General features: G+C 36.9%; 7 protein-coding genes across 8 annotated transcripts; 5 read left to right on the forward strand and 2 right to left on the reverse strand.

Annotated features, from left to right (window-relative positions):
- Nucleotides 1-3,163: 3,163 nt before the first annotated feature.
- Nucleotides 3,164-5,424, reverse strand: LOC110848422 (cleavage stimulation factor subunit 2). The gene is made up of 7 exons (XM_022095634.2): nucleotides 5,254-5,424; nucleotides 4,931-5,140; nucleotides 4,791-4,847; nucleotides 4,407-4,711; nucleotides 4,105-4,332; nucleotides 3,943-4,004; nucleotides 3,164-3,854 (listed from the first exon to the last, which is right to left on the reverse strand). The coding sequence occupies exons 1-7, from the start codon at nucleotides 5,294-5,296 to the stop codon at nucleotides 3,395-3,397; spliced, it is 1,365 nt and encodes a 454-aa protein (XP_021951326.1). The 5' UTR covers nucleotides 5,297-5,424; the 3' UTR covers nucleotides 3,164-3,394.
- A 685-nt stretch (nucleotides 5,425-6,109) lies between these two features.
- On the reverse strand, nucleotides 6,110-9,967 carry LOC110849266. Its single transcript, XM_035850976.1, has 10 exons — nucleotides 9,315-9,967; nucleotides 9,118-9,236; nucleotides 8,912-9,021; nucleotides 8,484-8,831; nucleotides 8,192-8,403; nucleotides 7,825-8,108; nucleotides 6,612-7,760; nucleotides 6,499-6,540; nucleotides 6,352-6,421; nucleotides 6,110-6,280 (listed from the first exon to the last, which is right to left on the reverse strand). The coding sequence occupies exons 1-7, from the start codon at nucleotides 9,420-9,422 to the stop codon at nucleotides 7,442-7,444; spliced, it is 1,500 nt and encodes a 499-aa protein (XP_035706869.1). The 5' UTR covers nucleotides 9,423-9,967; the 3' UTR covers nucleotides 6,110-6,280; nucleotides 6,352-6,421; nucleotides 6,499-6,540; nucleotides 6,612-7,441.
- Nucleotides 9,968-10,493: 526 nt separating this feature from the next.
- Nucleotides 10,494-12,335, forward strand: LOC118432946. Its single transcript, XM_035850978.1, has 6 exons — nucleotides 10,494-10,825; nucleotides 10,909-11,070; nucleotides 11,146-11,408; nucleotides 11,476-11,785; nucleotides 11,855-12,090; nucleotides 12,200-12,335. The coding sequence occupies exons 1-6, from the start codon at nucleotides 10,606-10,608 to the stop codon at nucleotides 12,284-12,286; spliced, it is 1,278 nt and encodes a 425-aa protein (XP_035706871.1). The 5' UTR covers nucleotides 10,494-10,605; the 3' UTR covers nucleotides 12,287-12,335.
- Nucleotides 12,336-12,396: 61 nt separating this feature from the next.
- Nucleotides 12,397-13,901, forward strand: LOC110848282 (solute carrier family 35 member B1). Its single transcript, XM_035850979.1, has 4 exons — nucleotides 12,397-12,737; nucleotides 12,833-12,939; nucleotides 13,010-13,146; nucleotides 13,210-13,901. Exons 1-4 carry the CDS (start codon nucleotides 12,628-12,630, stop codon nucleotides 13,819-13,821), a joined length of 966 nt encoding a protein of 321 aa, XP_035706872.1. The 5' UTR covers nucleotides 12,397-12,627; the 3' UTR covers nucleotides 13,822-13,901.
- Nucleotides 13,902-13,940: 39 nt separating this feature from the next.
- Nucleotides 13,941-16,492, forward strand: LOC110849191 (cation channel sperm-associated protein 2). 2 transcript variants are annotated; one of them, XM_035850915.1, is made up of 7 exons: nucleotides 13,941-15,308; nucleotides 15,416-15,522; nucleotides 15,601-15,775; nucleotides 15,846-15,948; nucleotides 16,030-16,146; nucleotides 16,219-16,301; nucleotides 16,365-16,492. In XM_035850915.1, the coding sequence occupies exons 1-7, from the start codon at nucleotides 15,293-15,295 to the stop codon at nucleotides 16,394-16,396; spliced, it is 633 nt and encodes a 210-aa protein (XP_035706808.1). In that variant the 5' UTR covers nucleotides 13,941-15,292; the 3' UTR covers nucleotides 16,397-16,492. The 2 variants fall into 2 exon arrangements, with proteins under 2 accessions (XP_035706808.1, XP_035706807.1); XM_035850914.1 differs by having other exon boundaries at nucleotides 16,030-16,301.
- On the forward strand, nucleotides 14,061-14,843 carry LOC118435404 (cation channel sperm-associated protein 2-like). Its single transcript, XM_035851420.1, has 5 exons — nucleotides 14,061-14,165; nucleotides 14,234-14,315; nucleotides 14,409-14,494; nucleotides 14,557-14,734; nucleotides 14,833-14,843. The coding sequence occupies exons 1-5, from the start codon at nucleotides 14,061-14,063 to the stop codon at nucleotides 14,841-14,843; spliced, it is 462 nt and encodes a 153-aa protein (XP_035707313.1).
- A 253-nt stretch (nucleotides 16,493-16,745) lies between the features above and the next one.
- LOC110848918 lies at nucleotides 16,746-18,336 on the forward strand. Its single transcript, XM_022096279.2, has 7 exons — nucleotides 16,746-17,079; nucleotides 17,145-17,288; nucleotides 17,354-17,384; nucleotides 17,452-17,632; nucleotides 17,703-17,853; nucleotides 17,935-18,119; nucleotides 18,188-18,336. The coding sequence occupies exons 1-7, from the start codon at nucleotides 16,890-16,892 to the stop codon at nucleotides 18,227-18,229; spliced, it is 924 nt and encodes a 307-aa protein (XP_021951971.1). The 5' UTR covers nucleotides 16,746-16,889; the 3' UTR covers nucleotides 18,230-18,336.
- The last annotated feature ends 15 nt before the right edge of the window (nucleotides 18,337-18,351 follow it).

The raw sequence follows: 18,351 nt of genomic DNA on the forward strand, positions 1-18,351 counted from the left end.
CAATTAATAGGATTCATTGATTCGGTAATGAGGGTATTGTGGGAAGAGACGCCTAAATATGTATGCAGCTGATGTGATGATGAGATGATTTCCTCTAATCGTGTCGAAATCATTTGGTAATTGACAAACTGTATGGTTTTATTCAGCATATAGCTACATGAATTTCACATTTTGGCAATGAAAAGGCTGTAAAATTTGAATATTTTCTTCATTTTTAAAGAGAGGTAAGAAGCCAAGTCGACAATTGGCAGTGTGGATTCTTTTAAGGTACCTTTTAGGTCCTTTAGCACAATTTTTTGGAAATTCTCAAGGTAAACAATTCATTACCAAAAGGTGATTGTTATGTAGGACGTATTTTTACGTGCATAAACATTTATCTCAACATCATACATGTGTATCAAGATTCATGAAAAACAGCACGCAGGTTTAGCCAAATACTTACTTATCTAAATACAAAAATAATTCTTACTCATTCCTACAACAAATCTTATTATGAAGGTTAAGATTCTTATGCAATAGGTCAATTTAAGCCAGATAAGCCCAGGCCAGTAAAGACAAGTCGTATTTAGTTTTGCTTTGCTTGTGCCACTATTTCAGGAAAATGAGTAAATCCACATCTCTTGTTGCACGAGTTCTCCTTTCATCCCAGGTCACACAATAATATGAATGATCACATAACATAATATGCAAATTTGTATATTCATCAACTGGACTTGTTAGAAGATCAAGTCGAATACATATTGCGCATCATTATATTATGCGAAAATTTCAAAATGTGAATACATTCAGTCTTGACAAGCCAGCTAAATAGAGCTGATAAAGAGGACACACAGCTTCATTTACTTACGACCTGGACGACCCAGACATGAACTCGTACTATTAAGAAAGGTGGTGAATATTACTAGGTTAGGTTGTTGGGTATGAAACGAGGGTGTAGGTGGACGTGGACCCTCTTTTCTTTACCACCTTTTAGCCATTTATGTCCCATCCTGACACGACCAGGCTGTGTGAGAGATCAAGTAGAAACAGGAAAAGTGGGAGCTTTCAGCTTTCTTAACTTTGCCAACTTCTTTTAAATACGAGGGGCGATAATCCAACCCAGCTCTCTTTCCTTCTTCTAATCCGTAAACATTAAGAGAGTCCGTGTGCAAGAGAGAGATTCATTCCCGTCCTACGATACGACATGAGGACGCGACCGACGACGACGACGCTTGGTTAAAAACCAAACCCAAAATAACCTTCGATGGCGAACAAGTCTAAGGTTATGTCAACGTCAACCACCAACATGCTCAACCAACCAACAAACTCTAATTTATGCTCTTTAAAGTTACTATTCCTACTTATTTAGTGTGCTGCGCTTTTGGGGTACAACATTAAAGAAATGTATCTGAAGATGGATTCTTTAAGACTAAAATTTAAGGAATAATATTGACGAGTTTTATTTCAGGGGTCGTTTGGGGATCAACAGAGCAATTCTGAAAAGTGTTTCATGTAAAATTTAATGAGATGGAAGTTGGAAGTGATGATCGGAAGGTAGACTATACAATCCATCAATCAATCATTCCAACAAAAATTACTTAAAAATAAGAAAAGGTGTGAAAAAACGCCACAGAATTTCACAAATCTTGACTTGTCTCTAACTTCTTAGCACTTCGAGTAAAATTTAGCCAATTAAATGACTTATTAGTTAGTGATGAACGGGCAAGAAATAAGTAATCCAGACAATGGAAGGGAGGTACCTACACGAGCATGGTTTTCATACCCTGCTGGCGTAATGTCTCCAGCAAAATCAGTGGAAAGTTTATGTCTGGCCCAGTTTAAGTAATTAGTCTAAACATTAAATATGTACATGAGAATATGGGTTAAAAAATATAATGACGAGCCTGCTCAATTTATTTTTCGGCTCCACGTGCGAATTATCCAAAATGGCAACTTTATGCGAACAACCTGTTCTGGTTCTGGTAATGGAAGTGATCCATTCAAAATCATGGCTGCTCGCATTGTGTTTGTTATTACAAGCATTTTTAAAACCCAAGTTTATCAAGTCTGAACAGAACATTTGCAGCACTTGAACATGAACTTGTAGATTAATTTCAAGAGATGAGGTCGAGGTTAGTAGAAAAATAAACTATTTTTGTACCTCAACTAGTGGTGGATGTATCAAAATGGTATTAAATTGTAGTAGAGCGTGCATACGTATGTATGTTCATGTGTCTCATTTTCGTCAACATTCCTGAAATTATGACGTTCAACGTTTTGCACTTGGACGCAAGTTGACCAGTTGATAAAATTGTTTTTGTCATTTTTTTTTACATTCTGCACAATAAAATGCACAACTGAATCGTCATTGTGCAAGAATATAGTCTGCACTTGGACGTTATTATTATTATGCAAATTGACGGAGTTAAAAAGAAAGCCAATAAAATAATCCAATCTTAGGACCATGATTTGCGGATCAATTCAATCCGATTCGGATTCAGCACTTCTATTACAGCAATTCATAAATATGTACATTCATTACACAGATTTTTTCTTATTGGGTCCCAATGAAAATGAAAATGAGTCGTCTCAGTTTTTGCTGCAATTTACTCAATTAAATAATTGATGTTAATTACTGTTTTGTGATGTTAATTGGTAGTATTGACTAGTAGCAAGTGCACTGTTCTTCATGAATTGCGAAAAACAGGAAAGGGAGCTGGTTATTTATTAAAACTATTATAATCTTGCCTACTACTACGGCTACTTCTTAAACAGACACATAGGATAAAATGCAGCTATACATATATTTGTTGCTCAGGACCAATTGGTGGAAGAAGGAGGAAGACATTAATTTAAAATCAAAGTCAAGGAAGCACCAACAACAGGAATGACACGAAATACGGTCATCATTCCATTTTATTTTGAAATGAAAAATAAATGGGCCAACAAGACCTTAATCCGCTCAAGAATGATTTATATCGAGTATGTCCTCTTCAAAGAGGGCTGAGGATTTACTTACAGAAACTGCGTCAACAAAACCATTCGTGTCACAACAAATACACTAAAAATAGATAGAAATAAACCGAAATAAGATGTGCATGTTTGTTGGATGCGACAAAATGGGCAATGAATATGAGAAACAAAATGTGAAATGTTATGATTTATGATGATTAAATGACTAGAATTAGGATTTTCACTTCTTTATTTTTTTTAGCTATTATTGACCTCCAAATACTCAAATGAATGGATAAACAAGTATCGATTAATAATTAAAATTTTTTGCTAATGGTCAGGAAGATAAATTATTATTCACACCAAGTGAATGTAATTTGGAATATAACTCGACAACTAAAAATATCTAGGATCATGATAAAGTAGCAAAATTTTTCTTAAAAAAAACTCTATTATTCTAAACTTATCTTCCTTGTGTTTTGGCAATTTGTTCCTTAAGAAGGAGGATGCTATTCCGCTGAGCTTCTGGGAGCTGATTTATCTGTTCGTCAGACAACTGCAAAACTTGCATTATCAAATTAGCCTTTTCCTTATCTGATGCTCCAGCCAGGTTGGCAATTCCTGAAAATGCTGCTGCAGCTGCTTTGGCTGCATTTGAAGAATCTGAAGAAGCCGCAGATGAAGACGAGGCAGGTGCAGGTCGACGTGCGCGTGGGTCTAAAGGAGCAGCTCGAAGATCTCGGTCATTTCGCATTTCGCGATGTTCAGTTCTTGGATCCCGCATGTCTCCACGTTGTTGTTGTTGCTGTTCTCCACGGAGATCGCGATCCCCTCTCATGTCACGGTCTCGCATCTCTCGTAAGTCTCGATCACGCCTTTCCATTTGTTGGAACCTGTCCTGTGCTTGAGCCCGAGGGTCACGCCTATAAAACAAAATGATAGATAATTAGAAAAATATTCGTTCCCCGTCACACAAACTTTACTCATGTAATAATCTCATATAAAACTTACAAATCAAAATCTTGGGGTGGTGGACCTTGGTTTCGTAGTCTGGGATCCATTTGCCGTAGATCCTATAGAAAATAGTATAGAAATTCAATTTAAATACCTTCTTCTACGGCATAGTAAAATTTTGTATCAATAAAAAAATCATTCTTCGCGTAGCCAACTCACCAAATCTCCCCCTCCTTGAGAAGCAGAGGATACAGCAGGACCTGGTCCGAAGGGGCCAATTGGATTTGGAGGCATCAAAGGAACTCCCATACCAACCGAACTACCTCCAGCTGCTGCAATCCACGGATTTTCTGACGGAGGAGGGACAAAAGGTCCAGGCATCATGTTAGCTTGACCTTCCGGCAACAATGCACCCATTCCTATCGAGTTATCCTTGTGCAGCATAGACTAAAAAAGGACCAAAAGTATTGCAATATTTTGAATCATTAAATGCTTATCACTCAGCCTCGTTCTCCACTTACAATTGCCGTTGTTGGTTCGACAATCTTCATTACGACCAGAGCCTGAAGCAAAGCGTAGGCCAATTGAGGATTTTGAAGCAACATTGTTCTGGCCTCTCCAGGATTATTTTGGATGCAAAGTTTCATTTGCTTCATGATTTCAAACATTTGTTCTGGTGGGAGGGACGCGACTGCTTTTGAAATCATTTCTGGTGCTTTTTCAGGGGCTGGTGGCCCCTCATCTCGTATCATCCCACCGCCGCCGAAAGGACCCTCATTGTTGTCGTTGTATCTCGGGCCGTTGTTGTGTTGCTGCTGATTCATTCCTGCCGAACCCGTTATTATGATAATAAATTTAAGACTCGTTGTTAATTTAAGACATTAATTAAGAAATGAATGACCTACCACCACCGGAAGGACCCCCCATTTCAGCCATTCTATGCCTTTCAGCTCCAGCATTATCTAACAAATAACAGCAATAATTTTATAATAATGCATTATTATTATTCAGATAAAATATATATACTGGTACATGTACTACTCACCGACACGAAGGACTCGCCCATTAATTTCGTACCCGTTCAAATTTCTCATCGCACTCATGGCCGTTTCGACGTCTTTGTATTCACAGAATCCATACCCTTTGGGTTTTCCGGTTTCACGGTCATACACCAATTTCAAGGAAAGGACGGGCCCGGCCTCGGTGAAAATCTCCTTCAATTTTTCCTCCGTCACTTCGTATGGAATATTTCCAACTACAAAAAAATAAACAAACAGTTAATTTAAGTTTCATTTAATTAAACGAAAAAATAAGAACAAGAAAATATGTTAAATCAAGTTAAATGTGATTAATTAAAGTACAACTCACCAAATACTGACCGTAGCGGTCGATCCACCATTTGTTCCGACATGATCAATACTTTATAAAACTTTATTAAATAAGTATAAAACTTTTTAATTTATTAAATGTTTTGTGTACTTTCTTTTCAACAAAAATCTTGTAAAGAAATGTACAGAAACTATGCAAAGAGAAATTGCGAATTGAGTCGCCGATCTGGCACAAACTCCGCTCCGGATTTAGTCGCTCATTACATTTTACATGATATCCTTTACTCCAATATCTGGCTTTTCATAAAGTTCATATGAATTTATGTAACAGAATATGTTTTTCGATAATATGGGTTATCGACGCAGTTACCGAAGGTGCTAAATAATTTCTTGTATAAAAGTTTCAACTGATGACATGTGTTTTCTTTTCATTTTAGAATTTGGGGTGCATTGGGAATTTATAAAGCAGTTAATTTGCAGTTATATGAATATATATTTGCATATTCGCGTTAATGCATCTCTCCATCTATTTACTTTTAATATAGATTCGACAAAATTAAATTCTATTAAGTCCTTTAGTCAAATCATGTCTCCATTCCAGAATCTGGAATAATCTAGACTATAATTACTTCCTGGGTTTTGAAATGAAATGAACTTTACATGAAATGAACTTTACACGAAATCAAACTTGTCATATATGCAATGTCTTTCTATTTTGCACGTTTAACATGCAAGCGACATTTCGATGACATTTATAATATCGAGATTATATAATATTTATAATATCGAGAGACCTGTGTGTGAGACTATGAACTCAGGTGCGTATAAAATTTCGAAGAATGAATAGATGAATATAATGAATTATGATGAAATGAATCAATCTCACAGACACAAAATTAGATTACGATTGCAAATTTATTGGAATGGGCCATTGAAAATTTTGACGGAATTTAAAAAAAACTGATTTCGAAATTCAAAGGTCACGAAAGTAATCTACTTTTTGTAGTAAGCAAGTCCGCTGTAACCTCCCCAGGCTGGGTAGGCACCGTATCCGAGGGTAGAGTATCCTATAAATATAAAAACAATTAACATTTTCTCCAATTTTTACCCCACATTTCGATAAGTTACGCTTGCATACCGTATCCTCCCCAGACGGGTGCAGCATACCCGTATCCGGAGTAGCCCAGTCCAGAGTAGACGTATTGGGCCTGCAAATAGGTCAAAATATTATTAGTTTACATACGTCTTTCCTAAAATGGGAACAAATTTTTTTGAAAAAACTTACAGAGGCAGCGGCGACGATGGCGACGAGGACCATGAGGGCGAACTACAGAAACAATTAGGAAAATTTAGCTTTCGGGTAATATCAAAATTTCAAACTTAATTCAGAAAACTTACAAGTCGAGACATCTTGAAGATTGGTTTGGTTTGGTTTGAAGATTTGTTTTGTAAAGTGTTTAAATGGCTTGTGATGCCGTCGTGCTGGAGTGGCCAGCTATTTATACCAATTTCTGCAGAGGACCCACCCAATCAACAGCTCATATGTAAAAGGAACGAGAAACAAAGGCCCAGATTTTTCCAGTTTTTCATAAACATTCTCAGCAGCGCTTACTAAATTAGATTTTTGCCGAGATATCAGAATACTATATGTATTCCGAGGTACTACTTGATCATATTTACAGCAATATCAAGACAACAATCTCTCAATATGGACTATACATAGCTGTTTTTGCTCGTCGCCACTCACGAACAGGACCTCTGCAAGGTTGCTAATGAATTCCAACAGGGGTTCAATTTGCATGCTCCTTAACATAGGCAATGAAAACGAGTTTTTACACTCGTGCTGCTTTGTCTCATCATCAAATCACTGCTGTGTTTAATCCAGAAGACGAACCAGTAAAACGATCAGAGTTGCAGACTAAACTTGCCATGATCACGATGACGATGGTGCTATTAAGCAAAATCACAACAAAGAGATGACACAAAAACGCTAGACTTATTGACTTGTTGTTATCAGCCGAGAGAGAGAACCCAGAAGTCTTTGAAGATCATTAAATCATCTCTATTTTGCAAAGTACATACTTATTTGATGACCAATTTGGTAACACGCCCATTCCATTCGTAGCTTTTTTTAACTCACTCACCCAGTTCGTTATATAATTTATTACCAAAATCAATATGCAACAGTAGAAAGATTCCAGCACAATAATAATCAAGCTCTCATTTCTTCATCGAAATAAATCTGGCGAACTGCGCACATGTTTCTTGTTTCGTAAGACATTGCAATTACGACAAGGATAACTATAATTATTCCACACGTGGTTCCAATCGTACAGAAGAAGAAAATAAAGCCACGCTCGCTCCCCGCAGAAGATCACGGAACAAAGGAGCAGGCCGAGGAGCAGGATCATAAATGCGGTAGAAACGTCTTGCAAATTGAGGGGTGGAGGGGCATGAACAACGTCACCCAGACATCGAGGAAACAATGAGCCGTACCAAATTGTAGTAAATCTTTTAATGAATCCACGCTCGTACAGCATCGCCACTCTGAAACAGAGACACCATACTTGCAAAAAATGCCGAATTGCAGAAATTTTTGCGTGAATCTCACTTTGGGTTAAAAATCTGCCTTAGACCAGACCCCTTTCGAAACATCATGCCCCCATTCATCCGGACCCCGGGGACTGTCAGCTTGAACAGATTGTTGCAAATGTAGTCGTCCCCCATTTTGAAGTCGATTTTATACGCCGTGTTTAACGCATCCTCGAACGAGATGTAGGTGCTTTTTCGATCAATCACTTTCCGCACGCCGTTTTGAACATTGACAAAATACGTATCATCTAAAGATGGGAGGAGAGATTTTCCTTCGCCTGTGAGACGCTCGTTAACAATGTTCTGCAGGTTGGAGCATAACGTTTTATTAGTTTGTCAGACAGTAAATAAGTATATAGCGAGTTACTATACGTAAATTTGCATACTTTGACATAATCATGAGTAAAAGGGATCGATACGTCTCCATAAATTCTGAGTTGACTTTGGATAAGATCAGTAAATGTACGAATCGGTAATAGTTCGACGGACAGGTTGGAAACCAGAGCAGCGGAAAAAACGACATATGCAACGATGCATAAAATTGTCAACGCTAAGTAAATAATTCTCATCGGAATTGATTCTGGGGACCCGACTGAATCTGCAGTGTGGTGAAAATATGCATGTCATTTATTCTTCGGATGCTATCAAATTATCTGAAAAAAATAAAGGTTATCTTACTCCTCTGACAAAAGGTGACCAAAACCCAGTAGCTAGCATCCAACGCGAGCAAGGCGTCCATCCAGCCCTCTTCTTCTTCTTCCTCCTCCTCCTCATTAATATCGACACTTTTAATTACTGAACACACTCGTTCGTTGTAAAATGTTTTACCGAAATGTAAAACTTTGATCGATATGATGAATATTAATGCAAATATGAATAAAACAAGCCACAAAACGGGTGGAAAGGATGCCGTCAGAATGTTTCTGACCGAGTTGGATGGTGGTTGTCGAAATGCTGCCACCAAAAATCCCTTTGATGTAGGGAACAAAAAATCGAAAACTTTCACATTCCAGGGAAGTAGGGTAGCTTAAAATGAAAATGAAAATGAAAATAGTAAAATGACGATTGATTTAAAACATCCGAGTGAAAGTGCTTTGGGAATTTACCTTGAGCAATCGAAAACTCTGCCTCATTCGACAGCACTTGACGTCCTACTCCTGCCCATGAACCATTTGGCAGCAAGTCGGACCAGCCTTCACCCTTCAAGGCGACATATCTGAAAATAAGTTATACATATTTTTTAATTATTCCCACAATTAACTAATTGAATTACGTACATTGACTTAAATTATGTATATAAATATACACTCACGTAAAATTTAGTGAGTATTGAAGCAGTAAAAGTAAATCCAATGCGAATCCCGAGTTGAAATCGATTGAACCATCTGAACAATTTTTTAAGGTCAACTGGTACGCGTAATCAGGGTCAGCCTGAGGACAAGAAATGTAGAAATTACCACTTTGTCTCTTCGTACAACTAATAATCCGCACTACAATGTGTCACCTTACCAATCCCACAACCCGAAGCTTGCGCCCCATCAAATTGACTTTGGTAATGTTATAGATAACATCAAAATTCGAAACATGGTCTTCCATCCCATCGGATTGCAGGGACATGGCTGACGGAACGGGGATGCTGTGTAGCTACAAAATGCAGTAAACGGCGTACCAAGGAATTCCTCATTGTACGAAAGCATTAGCGGAATTATCACCATTATTGATGCAAAAACGACCCAAGGATTGAATGGAATTGTGGAACTTGCGCCGTGACATAAATAAATAGCAGTTTCCACATTCTCGTAAATGAAGCTAATTTTCATTCCGGCTCTTGCATAATAAAGTGCGTTAATAGTGATGCAGGTTATGCAAATTTGGCTCACGAAGTGTACAATTTTAATCAATTATAGCACTGCCAGGGAATAAGTATCAAATGCTACGTATTGCATTGTATAATAAGACGATTGAGTGTTTCCTTCGACTTCTTCGAGGTCTAAATTATGGATGGGATCCATATTGTTGGCTATGGCTTTCACTCGTATTGCATTGTGCGGATGACAGTTTTCTACGTTTTGGGAAACTCTTTGGTAATTTGGGTCTTGGAAAGCGATGTGTTTAGCTGATAAAATTAGAAAAAACTTCAGAGTGACATTGAATACTGTATCCACTAAAGCGTCATAAAATGTGTATTCATAGTATTTGACATATTTGGCATAGAAAAAGTCACACTCATTGCATGCTTTTCTTCAAATTCCTGTATGGAATTGCATTCTATGCAGCATTTTTTACTACACTTTTGCTATTTAGGTGGTGTTATGATGAATATATAAGACGCAATTGTACCCAAAAATATGTGGGTTCCAGTAAATATGAAACGTATGATTCTAAATAGGTCACCGTTGTAAGCAATTAAATCCTCATTAGCAAAAGCAGAAGAGAAATTGCACTTGCAAAGAAGTTCTAGATTTATGAGCATGGTAAAGTTAATAAGTTAGACTTGGATGTTTGTCGTTGTCTTAATTTTAGGAAACTGGTCAAAATACTATTGCGAAATTAGTATAGACTGCTGGCTAATTTTTGTTTCCGCCAGATGTGTCACTTCCTTATTATTCATCCATTTGTTTACCACGTTAATGAAGTCCAATCTTGTCATTTGCGGTTACAATATAGTTCAATAACAATTTTGTCATGGTCTAGATTTATTGTAAAGTTTATTTATCTACGTGCATACGATTTGCAAGAGGTCAGTGTCATTTGTACTTTAGCGTTTCCCTCTCTCACGATGATAACACAAAATTGAAACATGTTGTTGCCAGCTATAATTGTGTCCTTATTACTCGTCACAAAATTAAGGGCAGACGTGAGCGAATTTTTTAACAATAATTTAGTAATTGAATCCCCTCTCGGGACACTATTTCCCGGAGAGCACGCCCAATTCGTATGTATCGCAAAGAATTTCGAAGGAGATGGAAAACTCGTTTGGCATTGGCATTTCACGAATAGGTCAACATTGTACACGATAGGTAAATATTTTTGTAAATAAAATATTTTGAGATTTTTTTTACCAAAATAAAAATAATTCTGTCAAAACTCCCAATGTTTTCAGAACCTGAATCAGACCAGTTGGACAGATCCAATGGCGATTTTCTTAGGCGCAGCGTTATTCGGGTGCCCGACAGCGACAGTAGCAGAAGAATTGCTTACATTGGATGTGAATTTTCTACGGAAGGACATCTCTACACGAAATTGATGCCTCTGGATATTCTGAGTATTTATTTCATAAACTGAACTATTTTTACTCGGTGAATTTTGAATAAATAGCATCAATATTTCTACGTTTTAGAAACATCCAGCCCAACAACCTTCAGAAATCATCAAATAATTTATCCACAAATAGCTCTCGAAGTTTACAGCTCCGAAATAAGAAAACCTGATTCAGATGCACCAATGACGATCCTAAATTCCTCATCTTACCGACATCCTGCCTACCTTGTCACAAACAAATCCATCAGTTTATCACCTGACGCCAAGAGTATACGATTATCCTGCATAACTCCAAAACATCAGCACGGAGAGTATCGATGGGTCATATCCACCACGGGACAGGTAGGACAATCTTCTACATTAATAATTTCTAAAAACGGTCATTTAATGAATGTAACCAATTTTTAAGACTCCAACAAACGATTCCAAAAAGCAGTCTGCCAATCAACTACCCAGCATATCCTTAGTTCTCAACAGGATGTCTTTAATTTACCGTGAAGCCGTACTTGCTGGGCGTTTGCCTAATTGTGGGGACAACACGAGCGACATTTCTCGTCGCCAATTTCCGTTCTTGCCGTACGAGGACACAGTTTCGGATACGATTGAAATACTTTTGTCCCCACTTGTCCTCGAAGCAGAGACGTTAACCTACACCTGCGAACCAGTCAACAAAACTAACAATCCCCAAAATACTGCATACACTAAGATAATGCTACTTGGTAATATCTATTCACACAAAAATGTGTATTTACTAGTAATAAGTTTTAATTGCACATTATAATTCAAAGCGACAAGAAGTGGTACGCAGATGCAGGAACGTGACCAAGAATTTCTACAATTGATCAACATCCTCATGCAAATTTTGCAAAGTTCTTCTGGAGGTGGTGGTGCAAATTCTGAAGGCGGTGGGAGTGGTGGTGGTGGATCTGGCCCCATTTACGGGGTGGGGTTTGGATCTTCAACCATCATGATTTTAATGGGGGTCACTATTTTCTACTTGAAGAGACAACTTAACCAAATTCAGGTACAAATTAAATTGCCAACAATTAAAACACAAAATATCTTAACGTACTTGTATGTCTTATGTACAACATCTCATTTTTCACACTTTTGTCCTGTTCTTTTCTGTCCAGGAACAAGTCAGAGAACACGACGAAGAACGGAAGAAGCTGAACAGATCCAGCAGACCAGTAAATGAGAATGATTCTTCAGAGTTATGACCTTTTTTGACCGTGTAAAGAAGTGCATAAATAATAGTTATGAAATCTCATTTTTTCGCATATCTGATGACATCACATAAATCTCAATTTCCCCACTTGCAATTTACTCTCTCAGGGAAACAAGGTTGACACATATGCTGACTCGGCTTTAAGAAGTAACAGCTTCAGATTGTTAATTAATTAATTGCCGAGTTAGCATATTTATAATTTATTGCATGTTTCTCCTCTTGCCGATAACCACAATCTCCATTTGCCGTATGGTGTCAATTTAATAGTTAATCCATAATTTGTAGCTTTGTTAATTTATTATAATATTTATTTGTTGGAGTTAAGTTCTTAAAATGACGACAGATTTAAAACATCCGAGTAATAAAACCAGACTAAAATTTATTGGAAATGCTTTGGGAGTTTTTGTGTGCTTCTTTTTCTACGGGATTCTACAAGAAGCAATGTAATTATAAAGTTAAATCCGTGCAAAACTAATGATTCTATTGCTTTCTTGTGTTTGCAGAATTGTTTATATAATTGTTTATATATTTCTTTTAGCACTAAAGGGACTTACACAATTGATGAGGAGACCACAGAAAAATTTGTGTACACCTTGTCTCTCGTCTGTGTCCAGTGTGTCGTCAATTATTTCTATGCAGAAATATGTAGGTCTTTTTGCAAATGAGTGTTTATATGCATTAATATTATGAAATTAATGAAAATTATGTTAATTAGTGCTCAAAACATGGCAAAAGCCTAAATCTACCGATGCAAAGGTGGAAGTTAAGCTGTACGGAGTATGCTCTCTTACTTATTTGCTGGCTATGGTTTCGAGTAACATGGCTTTGCAATGGGTCCCTTATCCAACTCAGGTTAGTTAAATAGGGAACTGTGAACATATTAGTGAATTTATACTAAAATATAAACTTGTTAAGGTCATTGGGAAATCTTGCAAGCCAATCCCGGTCATGATTCTCGGAGTCTTACTCGGAGGGCGGAGCTATTCTTTGCGGAAATATCTGTTTGTCCTCTTAATTGTCCTGGGAGTCGCTTTGTTCATGTACAAGCCAAGAAATTCCCCGTCATCCCTAGTGGCAAATGCGACCATGACTGGAGAGCTGCTTCTAATAATGTCACTATCGATGGACGGTCTAACTGGTGCGGTACAAGAGAGGATGCGACACGGGTCGCAACGACCAAATTCTGCGACCATGATGAAGATGATGAATCTATTTTCTATTGTGTACTCCTTTTCTGCAATACTTTTAACGGGAGAAATTTTTACATTCTCCCAGTTTTGTGTCCGACATCCGGAAGTATTGTGGAAGATTTTCAGTTTCTCTGTGATGTCCGCGCTAGGACAATTCTTTATCTATGTCCTTGTCACCGACTTTGGACCACTGCCTTGCTCTATTGTAACGACTACTAGAAAGTTTTTTACAGTTTTGGCTAGTGTCATCTTCTTTGGAAATGTTCTGAGTGAAACGCAATGGTTGGGCGCACTACTAGTTTTTGTTGGGTTAGGATTAGATTCTGTTTATATGTAACTATATTGGAGTTGGATTTATATCATGATTGTACAATTAATTATTATATAACGAAATTAAAAATGGGTATATTGGAAATCATTAAGTTTTATATGCATTTTATTATCATTTCTTAGTCGTTGTAGGTGTGGCGACGTACATAGACATATCACGTACAAAAAAATATGCATAATTTTTGCAAGTAAAATCAGCATTGAATATCACACTAAAACAGCCATACACATACACCCTTCACAAAAATGGGCTCAAAGGTGGAAGACACCGAAATTGTCGCTTCGTTAAAACGAAAGAAGGAAAATGAAGTCCTATTTTCGCGAGCGGAAATCTTTCATCAAATGCTCATGGTAGAAAAGTAGAAATTATGACATACATGTATTGTAATATATCGATACTTCTTGATTATGCGGTACAGGAAGATTTTCAATTTTTGGAAGCAGCTCGAATTTACTCTGGAGGCTGTGAACCACCAAAACTTAACTATGCAGATATTACTGGTATTTCTCGAATATACATAAAATTATATATTACTTTCGCTAATTAGTCAATGTATTAGTCAATGCTATGTTCTTTCCAATACATACCACCAGATGCAGAAAATTTTCGAGAAGTTGCACTCGCATATCCGAACGGTCTGATTCAATATGATCATTTTACGCATCGATCTGCGGAACGAGTAAGATGACTACATTTTTTAATTAGTGAAATTACTACAGAATTTTCTTCTTATGAAAAAAGGTGTTCAAAGATCGCCTCCATGTTGAACCTGATATCAGATCACTGCGGTTTATGGCACGACGCTCCAAGTGGCCCCCAATCGGAATTTGGGCCCATTGGTTCCTCCAAACACCATTCTTCGAAATCATTATGGTTTGCATCATTGTGGTGAATTCGGTCACCATTGCTATTGACCTAGGTGGGCTTCTTATAATTAATTCCTATTGACTGATCTGAGATTCATAAGGTTCGTGACGTTTGTGTTTTAGAGTTGCCTCAAGACAATGGTCTGTTCAGAGAAAACTTAGAAATTGTCGATTTCTTTTTCTTGTGCATGTTCGTAGCAGAGATCTTTCTGAAGTGGGTTGATAGCTTTGGGTCTTTTTGGAACGATGGGTGGAACATTTTTGATTTCATCATTACAGCGACGGTATGTGTACATATTCTATCTAAATATTTATTCAACTATTTCTATCTAAATATTTATTCAACTATTTCTATCTAAATATTTATTCAACTATTTCTATCTAAATGGCTTCATCTTGGCTTCATCCTTAAATACAAATAAATACAGTCACTAGTTGCACCGCTGATTGATCTCACATTTCCTGAAACGGACGAGGAGGAAGATCTTGAAGGAATCTTTAACGCTGTGAAATATCTTCGAATCATTCGCATCTTTCGATCTCTTAATGTAGTGACCCGGATTCCAAAAATTCAGCAAATTTGGGCTGCTGTGGTCAAGACTTTCACCGCAATGATATTCATCACAGGTGCATATTTGAAATAACTAATTAGTAAAAAGGTTGAGGTATAATGATCTTATTCGTCACTACTCTTTAAAAAATAGTGAAAACAATTTGCTTGTCAATTTATGTAGCACTCATGGCCATCTTCTTTTACATTTTCGCCATCATCGGTATACAAGTTTTTGATCGCTACACTCATTCTCATCGTGCCAACTTGGATTATCGAAAGTCATTTTCTGTAAGTAATTTATTGCAGGAAATTATTCCCAGTTTTACTTATATGCTTTAAATATTGGTAAATAATTTAAAATTGAAGGGACTTCCAAACTCATTTGTCACCCTTTTCCAACTTTTTACCCTGGATCATTGGTACGATCTCCTTCGCGAGACGTCCGATGTCATGAAGGGGTGGACAGTTCCTTGTATTTACATTTTATCCTGGATCTTGCTGGGATCGTTCATCTTTAGGAATATATTCGTTGGCGTTATGGGTAATTGTAATTATGCAATTTATCCTGTCTACATATGCGTAAGACAATTTCACATGGCGTCATTTTTTAGTGAATAATTTCCAAAACATTCGACAAAACATGATGACGGAACAGAAACAAGATCATCAAAATCGAAAATTAGCCCAACTAAATATTTTTGCACTGGACGAATTGTACATAAATCCATATATTTATGACACATCATGTTATTCTATTTGGATTATTAGTCAACTTGACCTTATTTATTAATTCAGAGAAATGGAACATATCGAGTCGGATGATCCACTTGTCGACTGGGAAGCCGAAGTATTTCACAATTTGGAAATTATCAAGGCTTTGGGACAGAAAATGTCTCCTGTTATGTGGCCAAGGTTAGAATGCGCAAGTCACATGCATAATTTTCATGTTGTGAATGACGTGCCCCACTTATACGTACCAATTAGAGATACAATGTTCCAATACTACATGTTGTTGGAAGCGTATGCAAGCAATGCGGACGAAAGGAATCAATTGTTTAAACTGTTGGGTAAAAAATAATCAGTAAAAAAAATGAAGAATTTCGTTTTGACATCTGGATATTTTGATTTAGATAAGGCCTTGCTCCGATTTTTGGATTCATGAATCAAGAACATGGATCGATTTTGAATTAATAAGTTACTTTTTATAAATTTTTTACTACAAGTTCAATGTTGTAATGATACCTAAATAATGTACGAATCAATGTAAAAAAACAAGTTGTTCGCTGCTAATTCAATTTTGTATGGACAGCTAATTTGAGTTAACATAAAGTACTAAAGGTGGGAGATAATGAATAGCATTATGAGTCTTACTTAACCTTAATGTTTGCGGTCATTCAGCTCGTATTTACATACTTATTATGATGATATGTCAAACGTTGTGTCGTTTTTCCAGATCTGTCCTGGTTGGGATTTCCATATTGAGTAAAATGCGGTTTTGAGACCTACTTTTTGTCTTAAAAAAACAATTAAATGTCTTGACTATCTGCTTACTTTTGCACAAAGCTCTATTAAGCAAACATTGTCATTTTTACACATATTGATATTAGACGTTGTGCATTTAAATAAACTACTAGATTTTTGCATAGCTTTGCAAAATGAGAGCAATCAAAGTCTTAATCTTCACCGTTTTAGTGGTGGGTGTGTCCGCACTGGATAAAGTTACAGCACCCAGTAGAGACCTTTTCATCGGAGATTTTGAATCGTTTACATGTGAGACGTCTTCTGGTCCAAATTTGAAATGGGTGTACAAGTTTAAGGACTCGATGGATGAAGTTTTAGACTCAGGTGGGTGATTGGAATTCCTAAAAAACAAGATTTGAATTTTAAAATATTGTTATTTTTTGCATTAGACATTCTTCGGGACAAACGGATCAGTGAACATGAGTCTTTCATTCGAAAGAGTCTGATTCGTGTTCCGCGTGCACTTGAAAGTATTTCTTGTTATGACGCAACAAAACATAGTGAAGTAGGCAATGCGCCTGTATCTGTTAATGGTACGATTGCATGGTAAACTGCACTTTAAGAAATATACATATCTCAATTTTTCCTATAATTGTAGACTTTAACGATGTCGATATACTTGACGATCCGTGAGTTTTTTATTATCCCCGCATTTTACTCTTCTCAATACTAAGATGATCTCCAATTTCTGCACAGGACTTGCCAAGATGTCCCCAAAATTACACTAGTTCGATGGAACCAATTTTCAAACAATCATATTTGGTTGAATCATTACGTAACTAATGAAGATGTTCGTCTTGAAGGAATTCGTGGGATAAAACTCACTTGCATGTCTAACATGAAAGTGAACTGGACCATTTCGCATAAAACATTGAGAGTAGTTTTACTATTTATAATATTGCTATATTTCATTGAACAATTTCGCGAAATATTCTTGCACAACTTAGGAATTCAGATACTGGACTTCATCAGGGAAGGAATGTTACTTTGCTTCTTTGGTCTTGAGCCCCATCAATCCCACCTCGGCTCAAAAGTTCATTTGTACTGGAAATGATAAAGATCATGTCAAGAAGGAATCAAGTGTAAATATTATTTTGCGTAAGTGTGAGCATAAAAAAATACGAAATTTAATACTTGACGATTCAGATTAATAATTAAAGAATTCAATCGTTTAAACAGCTCCAACGAGATATGCTGACGAGACCGTCTTGGACTTCAACAAGACGCAGGAATGCATCGAGTATTTGGGAACGACCGTTTTTGGGAGTCAAACGTTGGCGTGGAGCACGGCAGGGAGTTCAATGTTATCTATCGGCATGATGGTGGGAATTGTCTTCCTAAAGAAGCAACTGGAAAAGCAGAAGGTATTCATATTTTAGGATGTCATGAATTTATGACTATGAGGTCTCAATTTTCATATCATTTTTTGCAGACAAATAATAACTCAGGTGGTGCACAGCCCGTACCCGCATAATAACTAAAGAAAGATCCATATCACACAAAATTTCCGTTATAAAAAGTACATACTTCATATTTGGATAAAGTTTGATCAATAAAGCTACATTTTCTTAAAACATGCTACCATCAAACAATTAA

This window comes from Folsomia candida, unplaced genomic scaffold (genome assembly GCF_002217175.1).
Source record: "Folsomia candida strain VU population unplaced genomic scaffold, ASM221717v1 Fcan01_Sc004, whole genome shotgun sequence".
NCBI classification, from domain to species: domain Eukaryota; kingdom Metazoa; phylum Arthropoda; class Collembola; order Entomobryomorpha; family Isotomidae; genus Folsomia; species Folsomia candida.

Bases quoted from the DNA above. Each gene is read 5' to 3' on its own strand.
- LOC110848422 (XM_022095634.2), bottom strand. From the start codon at position 5,296: ATGTCGGAACAAATGGTGGATCGACCGCTACGGTCAGTATTTG. The intron at 4,333-4,406 runs GTAAGTGGAGAA...GTCCTTTTTTAG, and splicing joins TCGAACCAACAACGGCAATT to TCTATGCTGCACAAGGATAA. The intron at 3,855-3,942 runs GTAAGTTTTATA...TTTGTTTTATAG, and splicing joins CCACCCCAAGATTTTGATTT to GCGTGACCCTCGGGCTCAAG.
- LOC110849266 (XM_035850976.1), bottom strand. From the start codon at position 9,422: ATGTCCCTGCAATCCGATGGGATGGAAGACCATGTTTCGAATTTTGAT. The intron at 9,022-9,117 runs GTGAGTGTATAT...ACTTATTTTCAG, and splicing joins CAATACTCACTAAATTTTAC to ATATGTCGCCTTGAAGGGTG. The intron at 8,109-8,191 runs GTATGCAAATTT...TCCAACCTGCAG, and splicing joins TTACTCATGATTATGTCAAA to AACATTGTTAACGAGCGTCT.
- LOC118432946 (XM_035850978.1), top strand. From the start codon at position 10,606: ATGTTGTTGCCAGCTATAATTGTGTCCTTATTACTCGTCACAAAATTA. The intron at 11,071-11,145 runs GTATTTATTTCA...TCTACGTTTTAG, and splicing joins GATGCCTCTGGATATTCTGA to AAACATCCAGCCCAACAACC. The intron at 11,409-11,475 runs GTAGGACAATCT...CCAATTTTTAAG, and splicing joins TCATATCCACCACGGGACAG to ACTCCAACAAACGATTCCAA.
- LOC110848282 (XM_035850979.1), top strand. From the start codon at position 12,628: ATGACGACAGATTTAAAACATCCGAGTAATAAAACCAGACTAAAATTT. The intron at 12,940-13,009 runs GTAGGTCTTTTT...TATGTTAATTAG, and splicing joins TTATTTCTATGCAGAAATAT to TGCTCAAAACATGGCAAAAG. The intron at 13,147-13,209 runs GTTAGTTAAATA...AAACTTGTTAAG, and splicing joins GGGTCCCTTATCCAACTCAG to GTCATTGGGAAATCTTGCAA.
- LOC118435404 (XM_035851420.1), top strand. From the start codon at position 14,061: ATGGGCTCAAAGGTGGAAGACACCGAAATTGTCGCTTCGTTAAAACGA. The intron at 14,166-14,233 runs GTAGAAAAGTAG...TATGCGGTACAG, and splicing joins TCTTTCATCAAATGCTCATG to GAAGATTTTCAATTTTTGGA. The intron at 14,316-14,408 runs GTATTTCTCGAA...ACATACCACCAG, and splicing joins TAACTATGCAGATATTACTG to ATGCAGAAAATTTTCGAGAA.
- LOC110849191 (XM_035850914.1), top strand. The intron at 15,949-16,029 runs GTACATAAATCC...TTATTAATTCAG, and splicing joins ATTTTTGCACTGGACGAATT to AGAAATGGAACATATCGAGT. The intron at 16,302-16,364 runs GTAAAAAATAAT...ATTTTGATTTAG, and splicing joins TCAATTGTTTAAACTGTTGG to ATAAGGCCTTGCTCCGATTT.
- LOC110848918 (XM_022096279.2), top strand. From the start codon at position 16,890: ATGAGAGCAATCAAAGTCTTAATCTTCACCGTTTTAGTGGTGGGTGTG. The intron at 17,080-17,144 runs GTGGGTGATTGG...TTTTTGCATTAG, and splicing joins GGATGAAGTTTTAGACTCAG to ACATTCTTCGGGACAAACGG. The intron at 17,289-17,353 runs GTACGATTGCAT...CTATAATTGTAG, and splicing joins TGCGCCTGTATCTGTTAATG to ACTTTAACGATGTCGATATA.